Below are 22467 nucleotides of genomic sequence, written 5' to 3' on the forward strand. Positions count from 1 at the left end.
TTTTTTTTTGATATACCTCCTCTAATCTCAATTAGATGAAGTTTAAGAATGCATGCAATCAAACTTTGGCCACTATTATATAGAAATGTATTAAGATTTGTCACATATAAATGATATTATTATATTTGTCATGAAAAATAATTTCAAATCATTGCATTGTATTTATAACTATTTGTACAAATATATATGTACAAAAAAGTAAAGATCAAATATATGTATTGGTGAAAGTGTCCGATGTCTAAGACGGCAAGTAAAAAAGAACAAAAAGGATATATTTATGAATTTTGTGAGATTTTTTTTCTTTCGAAATGCACAGGTATCAAAATCCATGTGACATGCCATTTTATAGGGAAGTCTCCCCTCGGCTTAGTTCTGGTGCTAGAAACAAGAATCACAAGCTAAAATTGAATGACACCATGATGCCAAATGAAGCCTCAAAGTGCTGAGTGATTGAAGATCACTGCATTAATCGAATTGAGTCTCGGCAAGAGAGAACTTTACTCATGAAATTTGGATGGGTGGTAAATTACAGGAGTAACATTTAACATGATACAGAACTCCTGAGATGTCGCGGTACAACCGTAGGCCGTAGACCCCGCATAGGCGAGAAGTACACTGCACTGCACTGCGAAATCATCATGGTGTACTATGGCATCCGCAACTTAATATTTTACCATCTGATAGGGGTTAAAGAATCATCACTGAAAACTATGTAAAGTGCCTATTTCTTCTTTGCAATGCAATGGTTACTTCTTTTTTGCCCTTTTCCCTTTCTCCTCTTTTGTGGAAGCACATTTTTCACTTCAAGTTTTGTATGTTGCCTTTCTTATCTGCGCTCACAATGAGAAAAAAAAAACATCCGATATTTTATCTACTTAGATTTGGGAGGCTGCATGCTCTCTGCAACTAAAGAAACGAACTAGGTGGGGTGTCATTCTCACCGAAGGATTTTCCTCAACTGTTCGATGTGGCTGGCAAGTTCTTGTTGCTTGCATATTAGTGCCTGCAGGGTCTGAACATACAAAGAAACTATCATTCAGTTCCATAGATGCCTTAGGTTGCAATTTCTTGAATTGGGTTCCTGTGTTCACCTCCTTAGTCTGAGCAGCGCATTCTTCAAGTTCTCTGATCTTCTCTGAGATCTGTTCATTGACTTGTTTCTGCTGAATATTTTCGCTTCTATCAATGTCAACCTGTCCCGCAGAGAATCAATATTAATGCGGTTTTTTGTGCATAACAAGGAGATGGACTAACTGGTTGAACCTTTTATCTAGAGCCAGCCCTAGACATATTTTTGTACTTGCCGCGTTATAAAACTTAAAAGTATCTAATGGCACATGTTTTTTCTGTTTATCAAGTGAAAGTATACGGGAATAGAAACAAAAAATCAGAAAATGAAAATGACACAACTGGACCTGGTTTTCCTTTAACAACATGCCAAGAGTTCTTTTCCTACCAGAAGTGGAATCTACTTGTCTTGCAGAAGGCTCCTGCAAATAAAATAGAGATAATTCTTTATATGCCATTGAAAAATTTCAAAATCCTCAATTTGCCACTGAAAAAGTTCTTATCCCTCATATGCCATTAATTGAAAATTTAATTCCCCTATATACCACTGCCGTCATAACGGAGCTAACGGCAGTGGCACAAGGAGAAAGGGAAATTTAGTTTTTTCATCCCTTGTGTGCCATTAGAATTAAGGTAAGTACAATTTTAAGTAGTGACACATGATGAATGAGAACTTTTTTGTGACAGATTGAGAATTTTGATAATTTTCGATGCCATACATGGAATTGATCCATAATGGTTCCTTTGCAAGGGAAATGAGGGAGAACAAGTGTTATGGGTAGGAGCTCAAAGCTTCCCATTTAATTAAAAGATTAGTTTGGTAGGGATTGGATTTGATTTGGTTAGAAGATAAGTTTGATTTAATTTCAAATTCAATAGGAGATAAGTTTGGTAAGTTAGAATTTTGAATTGATTTAGGATTATAATTCTTCCTCTCTATATAAATGGGTAGCCACATCATTGTAATCAAGCAAAAAGAATAATTAATCTAAGTCTTCCTTAATATTTTGTCTCCTAAATCTATGGTCTAATCCCTACTCTAGCAGCCGACGTCGCCCGGTTATCTTCCCGGCGGATGCTTATCCTCTTTCATAACATTTGGTATCAAAGACCAAGTTCCTTCACCCTCCACGCACCATGTCCATCTCCAATGATCCCTGACCAATCAAAGACATGCTTCACGACCTCTTGGCCGGCCAACAAGTGTTGTGCGCCTCCATCGACCGCGTCGACTCGCGGAGACCGACCAATGCGTCATCGACATCGACAAGAGCAACAAACAAACACCAACGACATCAATCGCCTGGAACACAGTCGCGACAAGACGTGGTGCCTTCAAGGTACCCTCAGGACAGCCACCACCGATGCTGCCCAACCCCGCCCTCACTGACAACCATGGGCCGCCGCGGAGAGGCGCTCCCCATTTCGACAAGCTGAATCTCCCCACCTTCGACGGCGAGGGCGACCATTGCCATGGCTGAACCGTTGAGCAGTTCTTCCGTGGTCAGCAAACGTTGGAACACGAGAAGGTATGACTCGCTTCCTACCATCTCACCACAGACACTTAGCTATGGTTCCACCGCTATGAATGCGACAACGACACCCCCACCTAGCCACACTTCATCAAGCTCGACGACACCCGCTTTGGACCCTCCATCCGCAACCCCTTGGGAGAATTGGCACATCTCCGATGGCTCGGTTCGGTGGCGGACTACTACAAGAAATTCATGAGCCTCCTATGTTGTGTCAATCCCCTATCTGAACAGCAACAAGTTCAACTATTCATGGCTGGCCTACAGGAGCCCCTTTAGATCGACAACGAGCTCCAGGAAGCCACGTCCCTGGAAGATGCCATGAATTTCGCCGGGGTGTACGGGCGACGCACCTCCATTCTACCTCCTCACTCTAGGGGCCACAGCACCATGCCCAACCGGCCCACAAACATCCTATGGGGCACTGGCATGGAGGCAAAGCCAAGCGCCGCACCCAACCCCTGGCATCCCAGCGCACCCTGACGCCTGAGGAGATGCAGACTCAACATGCCTAGGGCCTCTGCTTCAATTGCAACAAGAAGTTCATCCTTAGCCATAATTGCCAGTGCAAGCACCTCTTCATGAAGGAGATCGCGCCCTACGACCCAGACATCTCCGACCCCAATAACCCTAATATATCCCTTGCCACCTTAACCAGGATCAAGCCTCGCTCTGGGCAAACCATGAAGGTCACCGTCACAATTGGTGCCAAACGCTTCACCGCCCTCATCGACTCAGACTCAACGCATAATTTCATTGCGGAAGACGCAGTACATCGCGTGGGCGTCACACTGCATCACTGCTTAGGCCGGCGCGTCATCGTCGCTAACAGGGACAAGGTGACAAGAACGGGGGTTTTCCACACTTTACCCATCGACATCAACACCTAGTGCTTCATCATCCCCTGCTACGCTATCCTGCTCGATGGCTACGACTTCATCTTGGGCATCCAGTGGTTGGGCTTGCTCGGGCTGATCGTTTGGGACTTTAGCGCCCTTACCATGATGTTCACCCGGGTCGGTCATCGTGTAATATGGTCATGGACTTCCTGGCCGGCCACTTTGTGTCCACACCATCACGGGCGTTGACACCGATTTGATGAGGGCTCTCATCGACGACTACTCTGATCTATTCCAGGAGCCGACCGGCCAACCACCAGCCTGCACCCGCTGTCACCGCAGTGTCCATCCGGCCCTACAGGTACGCCTAGTTGCAAAAGGACAAACTAGTGCATCAATGTCGTGACATGCTGCACCGAGGGCTCATCCGCCTCAGCGTCTCGATGTTTTCGGCCCTCGTCCTGCTCGTCGAAAAGCAGGACGAGACATGGTGCTTCTGTGTGGACTACTACGCTCTAAACGATGCTACTATCAAGGACAAGTTTCCTATCCCGGTGGTAGATGAGCTGCTTGACAAACTCCGCAACACCAAGTTCTTCACCAAGCTCAACCTCTGTTCCATGTATCATCAGGTGCTCATGCACGTCAACGACATCAGGAAGACGACGTTTCGTACACACGAAGGGTTGTTCGAGTTTTTTATGATGCCATTCAACTTAACCAATGCTCCAGCTACCTTCCATGTCATGATGAATGAAGCACTCGATGACTTCCTCCGCCGTTTTGTCCTCGTCTTCTTTGACGACATCCTCATCTACAACGCATCTTGGTTCGAGCACCTCTGCCATGTTCAGCAAGTCTTCTCCGCACTGTGACAGCAGCACCTCTTCCTCAAGCGATCCAAGTGATCTTTTGGCTAGCACTCAGTTAGCTACCTCAGGCACGTCATATCGGTAGACGGCGTGACGATGGATGAGCAGAAGGTGCGGGTTGTCCTAGACTAGCCACCCCTAATTATGCACGATCAGTTCGCGCCTTCTTCAGCTTGGAAGGATACTACTGCAAGAACATCCACCGCTTTAGCGAACTCGCGTCACCCCTCACCAACCTCCTCAAAAAGGAGGCCTTCGCATGGTCGTCGGACGTCGATCGCGCATTCAATTCTTACTTGACTAGCACTTGTCACCAATCCCGCAGCACCAATGGGTCAGCAAGCTCCTCAGTTATGACTTCAATGTCGAGTTCAAGATCGACCGCACTAATGTTGTGCCAAACTCACTGTCACGCCGCGACACGGAGACTACACCAATCTTGTGCGCCCTATCGGTTGCCCAGTTCGCCATCTTCGATGACATCCGACACGAGGTGGAGCCAGACGATGCCTTGCGCGTTCGTCGGGACGCGATCATCACTGGCTCCACCCAGGGTCCCTGGGCCGTGATAGATGGCATCATCACATTCGGCGGGCGTGTTTTTGTATCGGCCACTTCACCATTGCTCCAGGCCATCTTGGTTGCTGCCCATGATGTGTGCCACGAGGGTGTTCAAAAGACAATGCACTATCTCCGTGTTGACTTCCATGTCCCTAACACCCGCGCCGTTGTCCTCGACTACGTGCGCGCCTGTGCCACGAGGGTGTTCAAAAGACAATGCACTATCTCCGTGTTGACTTCCATGTCCCTAACACCCGCGCCGTCGTCCTCGACTACGTGCGCGCCTGCGCCACTTGCCAACGTAACAAAGCGGAACATCTTCATCCAGCAGAGCTCCTCCAACCCTTAGGCGTCCCCACTTCTGTGTGGTCCAACATCGCCATGGACTTTGTCGAAGGACTGCCACGCATACACGGCAAGTCGAGATAACTTCTAGTATTAGAGACAGGTTATCCCGACCCATGGATTTAGCTGCACTCTCATCTTCATCGCCACCATAGGTAGCGGTACTGAGAACAGCATTGGCGCAACTACACCACCACAGCTCGAGGACGAGCTTTCTCGCAAGGAGGGAAGAGATGTTATGGGCAAGAGATTAAGGCTTGTCATTTTATTAGGAGATAAGTTTGGTAGGAGTTGGATTTGATTTGGTTGGGAGATAAGTTTGATTTGATTTCAAATTCAGTAGGAGATAAGTTTGGTAAGTTAGAATTTGGAATTGATTTAGGATTATAATTATCCCTACTCTAATAGCCGACGTCGCCCGACTATCCTTCTGGCGGATGTTTATCCCTCTTACGATGCTAGGATCATAAAAACAAGAGAGAAGGCAAGATCGATTCTACAAGAGGAAAGGAAGCTCATAGATGTAACAATGAGGCCTCCAAGGCCCAACTATCTATTTATATAAACTATGACAACAAATACTCCAACGGGATTATAAACTGAACAATCATGATTACCGAGGTATCAAGTCTGTAATACGTCAAAAAGCTTACCACTGTGATATCAGTGGCTGATGACCAAACACCAATACTACAGCCACCCTACTGATCGATGCTGGTATAGGCTTAACTCTTGAAGCTTAATTGCAAAGAACAACAAGCACTATATATATCTTAATACCTGACAACCTGTGAAGCTTTCACAGGCAACTGTAGCAGTCAGTTCATTGAAAGACTTCTAGCCTTTACCGAATGCTTCCTAAAAATTACAAATAGACTCCAATAATCAAAAGTTTTCTTACTATGCCAGCTTCCCAATAAAATTTCGGATGAATTCTAGAAGAAACTATTAAGTATATATATCTAGGCCCATATATATCCTAGGACAATGAGGTGGCCCATGAAGTCTCTATATATTGAAGTCAAGACTAATGGATGTATTATGACCTTCAATACACTTTTCCAGTCAAGGTAACATGGTATCACAGCCTAGGATTAGGGTTCCCTAATCCCGATCTATTTTTTCCATCCAGTGCCGTCGTGCCACGTCCAATTCCATCCGTCAATATCTGTTTCGTTGACGCAAGCAGCCCGTCGCGGTCCCGCAGTCGCCGTTCTATCATCTCGATCGTTGCGGTCAGATCCCGTCGCTCGTTGTGGTCCCGTTCTATTTTCGCCGCCGCTGCCCCACCGTCGCTGTTCTGCCGTCGTGGCTACCGTAGCGACCTCCTCCTGTGGCCCCGTTGGTCCGTCGCGACCGCCGTGGTCAGACCCCGCCGCTGTCGGTGACATAGGAACCAGGGGTCCCCGAGTCCCGAGGCCAGATCAGCAGGTTCCCATGTGGCGCCCTCCCGTGGGGATTATCTTCGCGAGGTATGAGAAGACCAAGTCTCGGGAAAGGGTGCTCGGGGCCATGAACAGTGGTCCCCGAGTACCCGAGTTCCCCGATGACTCGAGAAGACCAAGTCCCGGGAAGAGAGTGCTCGGGGCTGCGAACAGTGGCCCCCGAGCACTCAAGTCCCCCGACGACATGAAAAGCCAAGTACCGGGAAGAGGGTGCACGGGGTTGCGAACAGTGGCCCCCGAGCACCTGAGTCCCCCGAGGATCCAAGGGAAGTCAGTTCCGGGAGAGAGTGCTTGGGACTGCGAACAGTGACCCCCGAGCACTCGGTTCCCCGAGGACCCGAACAGCCAATTCAGGGAGAGAGTGCTCGGGACCGTGAACAATGGCCCCCGAGCACTCAGTTCCCCGAGGACAAGAAATGGCATATCCGGGAAAGAGTGCTCGAGGCAGCAAACAGTGGCCCTCGAGCACTCGGTTCCCCGAGGGCCTAAGAAATCCTTCGCCGGTGGCCCTCATAAAGGCCCAGCGGTGAGGTGTCAGATGGTGAGAGGCCTGATGCTGCATTTAAGAGGGCACGTGGCCTGTCACCTCCAACTGCTCCCCCACGCTTGCTGTCAGTCCCTGCCACGGCCTGGCAGGGAGGCATAGGGACATTTAATGCACAAGTCCCATCGCGGGACATCTAGCGCGCCTCGGGATAACATCGCGAAGCCCAAGGCACCCCGCCTGCCGCCCTGCTGTGTTAGGCCTGCTCTGACCAGGCGGGCACGCTGGGCTGCTCGGTGGCTGCCCGGTGGGCCCTCCCCGCGGCGCCCGTTGAAGAACGGCATGATGATATACAAGATCGGACGGGGGCGCGTTTTCAACCCTCCCCGTCACCTCGCGCAACAGCCCATGATGGTTGCTTTCCATTTATGGCGCTTTGGAACTCGCGCCATCCTTTTCTGGGCATGCTACCACCCCGGCGGGTATTTAAGGCGGGGTGGGCTCCCCGGAGAAGAGACACGGGACAATAGCCAGACCGAGTGAAGACCAGCTCGAACTCTCGGCAACCGACGACGAGCACCGAAGAACAAGGAGCACGAAGCTCTAGACTAGACAAATATTCTTGTAACCCAGCAAACACTCAAAGAGACATTCCCAGAGCATTTATAGCATACACACAGGAGTAGGGTGTTATGCTCAGTGCGGCCCGAACCTGTCTAAAAACCTCCTGAGCATTTACTACTTTCTGCATCCGATCCTTCCATTCCACCTGCATCGCATTTATGCCCATTTATTTCACCCGTAAAACGGATTCAGAATCATCCCCCGGCCGAATCTCAAAGGGGGTCCCTCTGGATCCCTGCTAGAGGAGTTCACCCTCTGACAGCCGCTGTCGCGGCTCTGCTATCGCAGTCTCCTCCCGTCCCCCTGTCGTTGCAGCCTAGGGTCCGCTCACCACCTGAGGGTTCGTCTTCCTCCGTTGCGGTGTGTGGCAGGGGCGGAAGACGCGTGCTGCTCAATCTCCTCTGTGTTGCTTCATGGAGAATAGAGGAAGAGAGACACTCTATGCTGCTTCGTGGAGAACAGAGGAATATTCGTATTGATTGGTTGAGGTATTCATTGGTAATGTGCTGATGTACTACTACTGCTACTGTTACAGCTCTTATGCTTCTATTGTTGACTTCCGATCACTGTTTTACTGTTATTGTGATGCTATTGTTCATCTTCAAATATGCCACAACCAAGTGCGATTGCTATCCCTATTAAGCTTGATGGTTCTAATTATCGAGAATGAGTTTTTTCTGTGAAAACTATATTGAGTGGTTATGCTCTGGCATCTCACTTGACTGATATTCTATCTGTTGATAAGTCAAAAGATGGTTCTGGTGCTACTAAAGTCAAGACTTGGCTGAATTATGATGGAAGGGTTATGAGCGTAATTGTCGCTAGTATGGAGTCCTTGATTATGAGTCTTGAGCATCACAAGACAACTAAGGAAATGTGGGATTATTTGCAGCATCGATATGTTTAGAATAGTGGTGCTCTCTTGCATACTCTGATGACAGGACTTCATGGTCTTCAGCAAAATGATCTATCCATACACGAGTATTATAATGCTTTTGATCGTTTGATGGGACCGTTGCTCTTAATGGTACCTCAATGTACTGGAGGGTGTTCAGGGTGTTGGATCAGAAGAATAAGTTCATTGAGAAGTTTCTTATGTACCAGTTTTGTCATGGACTCCGATCAGAATTTGAGTTTATTTGTATGCAGCTGCTCAACAATCCCACCACTCCATCCATTGCTGATATATTATCTTCCTTGATTGCTAAAGAGATTCCATCTTCGTTCGCTCACGTCTACTCCAATGTCAATACCTCATAGTGTACTTGCAGCTTCTCAGAGAACCAGATAACACATTGTGATTCCTCAGAGGGTATTCCTTGTGAGCATTGTAAGAAGACTGGTCATCGTTCGGAGAATTGCTTCTCTCATCATCCAGAGAAGTTGGTTGAGTTTCGTGCACGTCGTGCTGCTCGTATTGCTCGTAATACAACTCCTTCTCAAGGCTCCGTATCAATTGTTGCTGCTCATAACAGTGGTTCTCAGTATTGGGTTCTTGATTCATGAGCTTCCTTCCATGTGACATCTGATAAGTCCTAGCTAGTTGCTTGCAAGCCGGTCATTTCTGGAGGTTCTATTTAGACAGCTGATGATACATCTTGTTATATTACTCATCAAGGTGCTCTTTCCACTTCTTATTTCTCTGTACCTGATGTTTCTTTTGTACCTCAGTTATCCATGAATCTCCTCTCCGTTAGTCAAGTTACTCACCAAAACTGTGTTGTTGGATTTGACGCATCATCTTGTTTTATTCAGGATCTTCGAAGCAGAAGTGTGATTGGGACTGGCGTCGTCGTATAGGGTCTCCTGGCATCAACGTTCTGGGCACTTTGCGTCTTCCTCCTTCCACCAGCTCCATCACTCGTGCGTCATTTGCTGCGTCGTCATCCGCTTCATCTTTTGCCAAGTGGTATCATCGACTTGGTCACTTATGTGGATCGCATCTATCGACTTTGGTTCGTCAAGGTTGTTTAGGTCATACGTCCATTGAGTCCACTTTTCATTGTAATAGTTGCAAGCTTGGTAAGTAGCACCAACTCACATATTCCAGTAGTATTTCCCATTCTGCGACACATTATGATCTTATTCATTCTGATGTATGGGGTCCTTCACCTTTTGCCTCAAAAGGTGGTCATAGTTATTATGTCATTTTTATTTATGATCATTCTCGATATACTTTGATTTATTTCATGAAACACCGCTCCCAATTGTGTTCTATATATCAATCTTTTCCTCATATGGTCCATACTCAGTTCTTTACCTCTATTAGAGTCTTTCGCTCTGACTCTGGAGGAGAATATCTTTCTTTTGTTTTCTGTCAGTTTCTCACCTTTAAGAGCACTCTTGCTCAGCTCTCATGCCCTAGAGCTCATGCTCAAAATGGTGTTGTTGAATGCAAACATCACCATCTTATAGAAACTGCTCGCACACTTCTCATTGCATCTTTTGTTCCTTCATATTTCTAGGGAGATGTTTCTACAGCTATTTATCTTATTAATCAGCAGCCATCTTCAAAGTTGGCTGGTAAATGCCCTAGTGAGGATCTTTTTAGTACTCCTAACTTTGATCACCTTTGGATTTTTGGATATACTTGTTATGTCCTTCTTGCACCTCGTGAGAGGACTAAGTTGTCTGCCCAGTCGATTGAGTGTGTATTTCTTGGGTATACTCCAGAGCATAAGGGTTATCGTTGCTATGATCCTTTCTCTCGTAGCATGCATATTTCTCGTGATGTTACTTTGTTAAGGATCGACCTTTCTTCTATAATCCCTCCACTCAGCCCTCATCCTCTCCCATAGAGTCCACCTCTTTTCTTTGTCTTCCTCCTCCATCTGGTGATCATACCCCTGTTCCATCTCCTATGTCTACTCCACCCACATCTACTTCTATACCTACACCTCCTTCACTCACCCCTGCTTCGGATTCAGCTCCTCCACCATATATTCCGCCTATCACTCATGTCTATACTCGTCGGACCACAGTTTCTTTTGATCATTCGTCTATTCCCACCTCCTCGGCCAGTCCTGATGCTCCTGTCCTTACTGATTCTGATGTTGATGAGTTGCCTACTGGTTCTCATTATAATCTCCATGATCATGCAACTATTGAGCCTCCTGACAGGTCGAGTTTTCCCCGTACGAGTGTTGTTGTAGCTAAAGAGCCATCTACTTATCAAGAAGAATCTGGTATTCCTGAGTGGCAGTCTACTATGTCTGAGGAGCTTGCTGCACTTGATCGTATAAGAACATGGGATCTTGTTCCCTTACCATCTCATACAGTTCCTATCACATGTAAGTGAGTGTTTAAGATTAAAACAAAGTCAAATGGTTCTATTAAGAGATACAAAGCTCACCTTATTGCCAAAGGTTTTCAGCATACCAAGGTCGAGATTATAATGAGACATTTGCTCCTGTTGCTCATATGACCACAGTTCGTACATTGATTGCAGTGGCTGCTACTCGTTCCTGGACTATTTCTCATATAGATGTTAAGAATACTTTTCTTCATGATGACTTGCATGAGGAAGTTTATATGCAACCACCCCCAGGTGTTGAGGCTCCTACATGATATATTTGTCGTCTTCGTCGTGCTTTATATGGTCTCAAACAAGTTCCTCGTGCTTGGTTTGAGCGTTTTGTTTCTGTTATACAGGCTGCTGTTTTTTCTCCTAGTGATCATGATCCTGCTCTATTTATTCATCTATCTTCAGAAGGGCGTTCTTTGCTTCTCCTATATGTCGATGATATGTTGTTTACAGGAGATGATGTTGAGCATGTTGCTCGTGTGAAGAAGCAACTCAGTGAGGAGTTTCAGATGATGATTTAGGCCCCATTAGCTACTTCTTGGGGATTGAAGTTATGACTTCTGATAAAAGTTTCTATCTATCTCAATATAAATACATACAGGATCTCATGGCTAGCTCTAGCATTACTGATAATCGAACAATTGCTACACCTATGGAGCTTCACTTGCACCTTCGTCCTACTGATGGCACACCCCTTGAGGATCCCTCTAGATATCAACGTATTATGGGTACTCTTGTTTAGCTCACTATCACCAAACTTGATATTGCTCATACTGTTCATATTTTGAGTTAGTTTGTTAGTGCTCCTACATCTATGCATTTTGGTCACTTGCTTCGGGTTTTACATTACTTGAGGGGGGTATCATCTCAATGCTTGTTCTATGCCTGTTCTAGCCCGCTTCAGCTTTATGCTTACTTGGATTCTACTTGGGCGAGTGATCCAATGGATCGTCGTTCTATCACTGGTTATTGTATTCTTCTTGTTACTTCTCCTCTTACATGGAAATCCAAGAAGCAGGTTGTTGCATCGGCTTCATTTGCTCAAACTAAATGTTTTTTAGACTCCTATACCACTTTGAGTTTGAGGGGGGTGTTAAATATATATATCTAGACCTGTATATATCCTAGGTCCATGAGGTGGCCCATGAAGTCTCTATATATTAAAGTCAAGACTAATGGATGGATTATGACCTTCAATACACTTTTCCAGTCATGGTAACAGAAACATCATACCTCACCTTAGAAGCACGAACCATTTCCGGGTCAGTCCACGGTCCTTTATCTTGAAGCAAGCATCCTCCTGTTGCAGAACAAGTGCATGTTCCACCCAAAAAATCTGGTAAATTGCTGCAGAAAAGGAGGAATCACTCAAGCCGCTAAATATGCAAAACTTGCATATGACTTGATGCACTTTTACCTTGGGTCAACAGCTTCTAATATTGTGTTAAGGTAATTGGTCCCCAGAACCTTACAAGTAGAATCGAGGTGAGCATTCACTCTATTTTTGTCAAACAGTAACCAGTGCAAAATGAAAAGACACAGTACCTGAATCTTTGCTAAAGTTCTTGCCTCCATGAATGATTTCAATACTTTCCACAGTGCTCTAAATCCAGATCCAGCATTGATTATGTAAAGTTGATTTAGTGTCTGCAGCAGAAAGCAAGATGTGTATGAACAGATTGTGGCTAGCATAACAGCCACATTAGATGTTCAGGAGTAGATATAACCAAGACAAACCTCTGGATAGTAATTGCTATCGATCTTTTGGATCTCTATGAACATCTCTCTTGCAGATTTTGAGAAGTTGTTCATCCCCTGAATAACAGCAGCCAAAAGTCAAAATATATGATTTTGTACACATAGTCAAATAACTTCATTATATGCCAGAGAGAGAACTGAAAACTAATAGATAAAATGTCTGATAGTTCCTTGTAAACCTACTTTTGTTTCTCAGTTTTAGAGAGTGAAGAATGGTTGAACATTTAGGTTACTATTTTCTTCTATAGAACAATGGAACTAGTATAAAGCATTAAAAACTAAAAAGGAAAGTACTTCATATAGCTATCACGAACCAATCCTTTCACATCCAATATGGCTGTTGTAGAGGTAATGTGCTTTTTAGCCGCAACTGAGCAAGCAGGATATCTCACAGATATAGTTCTCTCTTGTTCTGATATATGATATTTTACATAGCGATCAATACTAGTCACTTGCATGAGCTTACTGAGATCCACCAAGCCAATCCGTTCGATATATAGAGGCCTGCCAAATCTATCAACTCCATGAAATCCATGAGGATAGCATCTTTTCACAGCATCATACTCCTCAAATTTAAAATCCTGTAGCATAGAAACAATCATTTACTCTTTGATATTTCAGTCAGATTACATATTATTGTAAGCATAGATTCTTTTAACAAACCAGACATAAAAGAATATTACACACAATAAGCATACATTTGCAATGGTATCAACAGAACAATCTTCACGCCATTTTAACATATTTAAGAACATCTCTTTTGCCTCTAAGATGTTGAAGCCTCTCATTCTTAGAAAGCTGCATGAAGAGAGCAATCATGTCAGGACTATCGTCAGTGCAAAATTAGAAGAAAACTGGCATCCTATGACTATTAGGGTGTAAAATACATCCTAACCCAGTTATTAGAAAGATCATTACAGTCTAATAACTGTATATGGCATAGTTTCCAGATAACAGACAAAATGGGCATACCGTAGAAGGACATGATAGTCATCAAACTTCTCTGGGAGTTGGTTGCTTGAAAGAAGTAACTCCCTCAAGGATTGCACATACTGCTCTTCCTTCTGGTCACGGACGCCATCAACAACACTGCAAGAAATTTTGGTCTTGTTGTTCCTCCTAAGTAACTGCTCAACAGATCTGAAGCTCATCTTTGATATGGAGGAGCTTTTGCTCTGTACTTGAAGGAGGTACCAATAAGCTTCAAATGGAAACTCAATAAATTAGTTCTGATGTTATGATACTGAAGCCCTCATCAAAGGAATGGAGCACATTATTCTCATTGCCAGAAACAGTTCTGGAGTTCAGCCTTTTTGCATTTCAGTTTCTGTTACTTGGTTTAACCAGAATAAAGAAAAAGGTTAGGGAAGCAGGAGTCAACTATGGAATCCCTTAGGTAAAATTATGCAGCAGTTATGGTCATTACGCCCAAGTCCCACAATAGATTTCAAACATAATCTTCGAAAGTTAAGAAAAGCTATTTCAGACCATTTCTCGTACATAACCCAATATTGGTGCCACGAATTTCTGGCATTATTGATAGAACTATACATCAAGAAAGAAGGTATTAAGTTGACTATAGTGTATAGCTATTGAACTAGAATAATAGCCCAAATGGTTGTTCTGCTATTTTATCCACACAAAAATATATTAGGTTCCTACATGGAGGAGGAAGTAGGAAACATACAGTTGTCATTGCAATCATTTTTCAGACCACTAAGGACCTGTAATCTATTGCTAAAAGGCAGGTCGATACCACAGCCATTCACTACAGCAGGACAACCAATAGAGAAGTACCAATATAGTTAACATAGTTTTTTTTAAACGAAAATAGTTAACAGAGTATTGAGTAGCAAAAAATGCATCTCGAAATAGCAATGGCAACGGGAAAAAAAGGAACTGATGCCTCTCATTTCCTTTTCTTATGATGATGCTTCAGATTTGTTTAATTTTCCTCTGCCCCACACACAGAAACAAGAAAAGTTCAAGTGACGAACTTAGCACTCAATTCCAATTCTGCATGGTCTTGCTGAGGCACATCCTTAATGCTACAGCTTAAGGCGACACCGCAAAGCACGGTTCATCGTAGGAAGCATGTACAATTCCGTCAAAGTAAATTCTGTTATATATCAACCCACAAGGCCACAACGCTTCTGTGCAACAAAGTGATTTCAAGGACCAGGGGTGACGTCCAGGACGCTCTGCTCCCAGGTGATTCGGGCAGCAAGGACAGAGCACGAACAGAGAAGGAACGTGAATCAGAAGAAGCGAGAATCCAAAGGAGCAGGACCTTACCAGCGGCGAAACTCGGCGACGCACGGACTATGGTACAAGATTCTTCACGTATATACTAGCCCTCCTCCGCCTTGGTTGGTTTCTCGGGAGGATGTAAAATGAATGCCGTGAGCACCATGGCATTATGTCGAGCATCTGGCGTGCCTGCAGCGGGGGGAGGGAGGTTACTTCGGCGGTCGGCAATAAGGGCCCGAAGCGAATACGCCGTCTCCCCCACGGGCACGGCGCGGGCGTAGCAACCTGAGGCGGCGGCATCATATCGTCGTCCTCCTCCTCAGGCCATCACGTGCGCCCGGTCCGCCCGCCAGCCTCTCTGTAGGAGTAGCAAGCAGCTGGAAAAAGGCGCGAGGGGCGGTGGAGGAGGCGAGATACGAGAGGAAGCAAGGATCGATGCGTTCGCGCTAGGCCTGCTCATGGCAGCCCGGCCCGGCCCAACTAATGTACAGGGTTAGGCTTAGGTTTAACTTTGTAGCCTGTAGATTTTTCGGGCTGGGCTCCGGCATAAAAATAGATTTGAAACTCAAAAAAGTCTAAGAAAACCTGAAAAGGCTGAATCGGTAAAAAAAAAAAAAACATTGTCGAGTCGAACTCGAGCCAGGGTCTAGGCTTACGTTGGGTTCAGGCTAGGTTTGGACTTGTGGTTTTCATGTCGGGTTTTTCAAAGCCCAGCTTGACCCTGCCTTTGAACAGGTCTAGAACTTCGTGTCACTCGGAAGCAAAGCTGAAGTCGCGGCCGCTGGCTCGTGGTTGTGGTTGCTTATTTGGGCAGTGTTGTGTTTTAGCTTTTAAGACTTGGAGATGGCAACAGATTATTAAGGGTCTGTTTGTTTTAACTGGAGATTATAAATTATGGATTGTAAAAAAGTTAGACTGTTCAATCTGTAAAAGCTAGTGGAACTCGAATTGTTGTATTGTTACAAGCTGAATTGTGATGATGATCTATTTGTTTTAGCTTGCAGATTATGAATCACAATCGATAATCTCTAACTGAAACAAACAGTACCTAACACTAGCAACCATACACGAGTTACATATACATGGAATTAATAATATTATGATAAGGATAATAATTTGTACCAAAAAATAATTAAAAACAAAAATTTGAAGATGCATCTCTAAAGCTTCACAATTAAAGATAGTGAAAATATACTCATCTTTGTACATGGAAAGGAAATAACATAAAAAGAAAGGAAAAAAAGGACATAGGATCAAGCTAATCTCCGATACGCAGCATGGTGAAGCAGGCTCAAAGTTGGATGAGACCATACGAGGCATGAGAGGTGATTGATTGTTGCCTTGGGAGGAGATCAATGAATTTGATCCGTGTGATTAAGACTCATGAATAGTAGATATCAAAATTTCATGTAAAACTCTTGCATTCTATATCTAATTATTATAAAAGATATAGATTGATTCTAGTTATTTAATATAGATAGAAAGAAATAATATTGTATTAATATTTTATAATATTAATAGCGCATATTGATTGTATGTTTCTAAATTGAATAGAGGTTGCCAAACAATTACTTTCATATGCGAACATGATCGATTATTTTTATATGCGAACAGGTAGGGAGACAGAATATAGATCTAGCAGAATGCGTAGGAAGGCATTGGAGGCGTTAGATTTGATCCGGAGACGTTGGATGGGGTGCTCAACACTAAATACATTCATTGCTTTATAGTTTAGATGTAATACATCCATGTCACAACCGTACTAAACGAAAGAGGAAGGAAAGAGGGGATACAAGAGAACAGACTCTATAATTTCTCCAGCACTCTCATCTCATCTTCTATATGCTAAAATCCACCACATTCTCTCTTGTACGCCGTACCAATTAAGTGCAACCAAAGGCTCTTTTCACTTTCACCCTGATTTATGTAAATGGACTGTAAAAGACTTCTGCATTTTCTTTTTTTATGGAAACATATTCCTTTAACCACTAGTGCCGACGGAATTTTCGACTAACATATCATGAACAAAAATAAATCAGTGCACCATCTACAACCAGATGGATGCCCGGATTTAGGTCACACCCATGCGCTGCTAAAGAATGTGCAACCATATTACAAACTCGACGACAACACGAGACTTGAAACGAATTGCAAATTCAGTTCCAATAAAAAGCTTTAACTCATAAACTAAAGAACCAGTAGCTGAAAGATCATATTCTTGCCTTCAAGAGCTTGCTTCTCCATGATTGCATCTGTCTCCAGAATTATATCTCCCATGCCATGTTCCGTAGCCACACTCATGGCCTTAAGACACTAGTAACTACGCACATGTGTGACGCATGTATAAAGTCAAAGTGTCCCCGTCGAAGTCAAAGTGTGCTCGTCGTACCACCACCGATGAGGCACGTTGCTACTTGTGCGAGCTCATGCCCCGTCTACTCATACTCCCTCCGGTTCACCATGTGGGCGTCGAGGTCGCTCAGCTGTTCTATAGAGTGACCTCATCAGTGTGAAGATTTCATATTTCCTACTCGAAAAACACAGTCACCGAATGCACCAACTTAACCAAAGCACTCAGAGTAAGCATGGAACAAACAAACTTCAAGCTCCAGATGTTTGTTGATCTTCGAGAAGACACAAAATCACTTCAGAAACATGCATAATCTCTAAATAAGATGTTCGTCAAAACCTTAAGATCCTCACAAGAACAACTCTTCATTACAATCTCTTTTTTTTAATCTCATCCTTGTTAAATAAGAACCCATATTCTCTAAATAAAGTGTTGGTCAGAACCTTTAGATCTTCACACGAAATAAACCTGAATCTTAAAGCAACTACAACTCTTCCCAAAGCAACCTAACAGCAAAAGAATTCCATGGTTGCTCAGAAAAGTGAACATAATTTGTAGTGTATGATCTATAGCTTGGTCAACTTGATTTCTTTTTTTCCTCAAGTCAATCAATATTAGTAGTTGTTTCAAAAGAGACCTTCTACGACATCTAAAGCCTCCTGCAACGTTGCAAATGCAAAAAAAAAAAAAAAAAAAAAAACACTCTTGTTACTCCAATCCACAGCCTGACTGAAGAATTAGAAGAAAAGCACTTATGCATAAATTGGATACCAGACCATTAGAGGAAGATATAGCCTGAAGATGCAACTCTCATCTTGATTACCACAAATACTTCACATACCTGGACGCAAAGTATATATGAGTGATGATTATAGAAACAGCAATGCCAAATTTATATGGTGCCATTCCCATTCAAATAATTCACACAATTTATATACACTTCTCCAAGAAAGTTAATTTGTCACCTTGCAAAATTCTGACTCAATATGGTCACATGTCTATTGCACTAAAAGTGGAAAATTCATATAATCATGAATATATCAATATGAGTCTAAAATAAAACCATTATAATTAGAAATGCATGAAGGTTGTGATGCTTGCAAGCAAAATAAGAGTAATAAGAAAATATGTCAACGAAGGAAAACTGATAAAAGACTAAGTAGTAGGGAAAGAGTTTAAAATTAAGGGCACAGTTTGCCATACGTTCAGAAAGTGCACAACACACCATTTCAACATCCAATCTATTGTTTGGTGCGGGGAAATCTACGCACTGGACTCACCAGTTGTATTGCTAGAGTAGTCAGTGGTAACGTAGCTGGTGTTCACGCCCCTGAGCTACCACGCAGCGATGTCGTCAACTTCGTCACCACCTCAGTCACTTCAATGTCTCTGGTGAACATCACCACAACCCCCGACATCGGTGGCAGTTGGTGAGGTGAGCCCTGCGTGCGGAGGAGCGCGATATGGATGACTCTTAAGGCCTCCTCACTGTTGAATTCTTCAAGCCTTGGATCCAAGCTGCCGAGTATAGCTCCTATGCCTGTACAACATAGGAGCAAAATGTTTTAGAGATCAATAACTTGACAGGAATGAACTGATGTGTTTTTTTGGACTTAAGTATATTTGATCAACTTATCCGCTCATAGAGATGGATCTCGTCTTTGTCCAGGGAATTGTCAGTGTTTAATACGTCGGCTATAGTCGCTAGTGCGACCAACCCAAATGCAAAAACATTGACAATTACAGTGAAACGACCTCTCATTGCATATGTAGGCGCCAGATAGCTAATTTCAGTTTAGCATTACTGAAGAAATTTGGTCTTTCGACCATGTTGTAAAGCTCTATTTTTTTTTATTTCATTTCACATGAGAAAGAATCGGTATCAGTCAACTTTAAGATTCCATGTATAAATTACTATACAAATACCTTCTCGCTACAGTGCAACTCTTATGTACCAACATAAAAAATTTCAGTTAGAACTGCTAGTACTAAAACCGAAGCACCAATCACAATAATAGCAATTGCACATGCTTTTCTTTTCTTTTTGGGAACACTGTTTCACACAGTAGGAGTAAAATCTGAAAAAAGGGGTTTCATATATTAGAAGTGAGTAAAATCCTTAATGCTATTTTTAGAAACATTTGAAAGTTATCTATTCATAGCATACTTGGTGTCACGCTTAATGCAGTTGCCATTGGTATGTAGTATCCTTGAGTAGGAAAGCAACAGGTTCCCTTGCTAGTCCAAAAGAGATGGACCAAGGAAGTTTTTTGACACAGTTGCATTGTATTTATGCAAACAATCAAAACATTACTGTAGATGAAATGGATACATCATTTTAATACTTAAAAACAACTTGTGTGATACACAATTTGTTTAGTGAAGGTTTTTTTTTTTTTTTTTTTTTGCATCTGGCAGGCATCCTGAAAGGCTATTATTCCCAAGAAATGGATTAGTACGTGACATACCCCTGCTGCAAAATTATAGAATGTTAATCAAGTTTCATGAAATCGGAATCTCTGCTTGCAGCTCCACAGCCTAATGTTTCATGATTTTCTTCTCCACAATCTGAACATTTAGCTTCACATTAGCATATGAAAATCTTAAACCATGTATACTATGTATAAAAGATATACATCAATATTCTTTTTCTCATGCACCATACTGCAACATACAAGGTCAAGGTACTGTTGACCAGGAAAAAAAATGTATTGCCGTGGCACACGCTTATATCACGACATATCATTTTGCTTGCTTCTGACATCTTATCTAGATCAGTGTACCTTGATCTGCAGTCATGTGTGCGAACCTCGTAGCTAAAATAATTTATCTCATATACAAGCTCCCACTGAAGATGCTTCAACACATTTTGTTCCAACAATCGAAGCAAAATCAATATTTGCAAGAATACATGACCTCACCTCCATTTTCTTTACTCAGTGATGGTGTAGGGAGACGTTGTGTTCGCTGCTCGGGTATGAAGCACGGCGACCTACATCTCAAAATCTGAATCGTACAACATATCAAATGAATACCCTAATTCGTTGCTAGAAAACATGCAACATCAAATCAATTTACCTAGCTAAAAAAATTAACAACTCAAATATTAGTTGATGAGCAGGACATATAAGAAAAAGTGGGGTTTTCTTATACTAATTCCACGTGGTGGTTACAGTAAATAATAAAAAAGAGCCAATACAACGCACATTCACCAATCCCGTGTACCACACCACTATAAGCTTCTATATAACCACATTACGGTATTCAATCAAAAAACAATCTAAAAGTAACACATATTATCACCTTATTACCGTGTGGGTTGGTAAGAGAAGATGAACGGGAGGAGGCAGGACACCATGCATGGGCGCCAGAGAATGGGAGGTGCGACCCACGAGTTGGCCACTAGGTGCGTGAGCGCCCTAGCGGCCTCCGCCTGTGTGCATTGCACACGACATTGTCGAGCAGCCAGTCAACGATGACACCGCCGCCCACGAAGATGATGGCTGGGTGGCGCGGCGCTGGTGGTAGCGATGTCGGTGAGCAGTGCGGCCACCTGTAGCTCGGACCCCGACTACACCTCCTACTCGAGGGTGTGGTGAGCGGAGGAGGCGCCGTTGGCGAGAGTGCGACGAACGGAGAAGGGTGTGGTCATGGCGGTGGTAGAGAAGGGCGCGATCACAGCGGTGGTAGAGAAGGGCGCGGTCACGACGGTGGAGCAAGCGACCGAGCGATGTGGTTTGGATGGAATCGGGAATTACAGAAGGAGTGCAGGAAAGTCGGGAGAGGAACGGAGATGGGCAACAGTGAGGTTTCCAAATTAGCGTAAGAAGCGGGCGTGAGGTTTTCAAATTATGTAAGATACGAGGAAGAAAAGTGAGGGTAGAGAATGGAGGGAGAATCTTTAACTGTAAACCGTTTGATTATGTATAATATACGATTAATATCATTAGCAGTATATAGATGCAGTTTGCTCCATTTAAAAGGCATCTAATACAACCAGAATTATGCCTGTTCTTGATAGTATAGCATCCCATCACTATCTCTCGTAGTGAAACCCCATCCACCCGAATGTGCCGAAATAGGGAAAGCCCCATCCGTGTTAATCTTGACAAAGTCAGCACATCTGGTAATTTCCACTTTGCTTGCAGCTTCAAAGACTGCTCCTTCTCCCTCAAAAACACTTGTTCATAATCACAATCTGTTTTAGTATAATATATGCGGACGCTTCAGCTTCCCTTCCCTGCTCCCCTTCTCGGATTCTATTCCTCTCGCTCCATCCACCAAATCCACATGAGGGTAATCAACAGGATCATCTTCTTCATTTCCATAGCCACGATCGCCCGCATCACAGCCAACGCCGATTGGCATTATGCAGATTCCTCTCTTTCTTTTTCTAGAAGCATACTCCTCCACACCTTCTTCACAAGTTTACATTTGAAAATCAGACGGCCAACATCCTCATAAAGTTAATGGCAGAAAAAAATAACGTGTATCAATAACCATACTTCTCCTCTTCAGATTTGTACAAAGCGCTAGGGAATTATATGTGATAGCCTCCATATATAAAAAGTGCTTTAGTTTACCCGCGCATGGCATATTCCACAATTTCTGCCGTAGATCAGCATCAACACTGTCGTTTTGACTTGAACTCATACCCTTATCACTACTTTCATTGATATCATCCCAACAAACTCGATATGCTTATGTATTTAACTGTGAATTGCCCCTTCGGTTCGAAATGCCATGCTGGCCAATCCTCCCTATCTCGTACAAGAGTAGCATCCCATGTACCCGTCCCTGGATCGATCAAATCAGAAACACCGGTTATTAAGCTTGTACCTTGTGGTGTTATTGTGCTCAGACCATACTCGAACATTATTACTATTGCAAATTCTCCATACGTTCCCCTTCTTTAACAAATTTATTCCTTTTAAATTACTCCTCCATATATACAACATACCATACTTGAAGTACATCACCTTGCGTAAAGTATGTAGCTACTAACACTCCAGCGCACTGTTGGCACATATTTTTG

The 22467-nt window shown here is 43.5% G+C and overlaps 1 protein-coding gene across 4 annotated transcripts; it reads right to left on the minus strand.

The window, feature by feature from the left end:
- Positions 1 to 402: 402 nt before the first annotated feature.
- LOC133890020 (phosphatidylinositol/phosphatidylcholine transfer protein SFH11-like) lies at positions 403 to 15453 on the minus strand. 4 transcript variants are annotated; one of them, XM_062330450.1, is made up of 12 exons: positions 15128 to 15453; positions 13805 to 14033; positions 13531 to 13630; positions 13147 to 13413; positions 12812 to 12889; positions 12620 to 12721; positions 12492 to 12541; positions 12313 to 12421; positions 1416 to 1490; positions 1092 to 1193; positions 942 to 1012; positions 403 to 841 (listed from the first exon to the last, which is right to left on the minus strand). In XM_062330450.1, exons 2-12 carry the CDS (start codon positions 13981 to 13983, stop codon positions 799 to 801), a joined length of 1176 nt encoding a protein of 391 aa, XP_062186434.1. In that variant the 5' UTR covers positions 13984 to 14033; positions 15128 to 15453; the 3' UTR covers positions 403 to 798. The 4 variants fall into 4 exon arrangements, 2 of the variants coding, with proteins under 2 accessions (XP_062186434.1, XP_062186435.1); XM_062330451.1 differs by having other exon boundaries at positions 408 to 830; XR_009903981.1 differs by lacking the exon at positions 1416 to 1490 and having other exon boundaries at positions 405 to 830; positions 12308 to 12421.
- Positions 15454 to 22467: the final 7014 nt, after the last annotated feature.

This window comes from Phragmites australis, chromosome 14, assembly GCF_958298935.1.
Source record: "Phragmites australis chromosome 14, lpPhrAust1.1, whole genome shotgun sequence".
NCBI classification, from domain to species: domain Eukaryota; kingdom Viridiplantae; phylum Streptophyta; class Magnoliopsida; order Poales; family Poaceae; genus Phragmites; species Phragmites australis.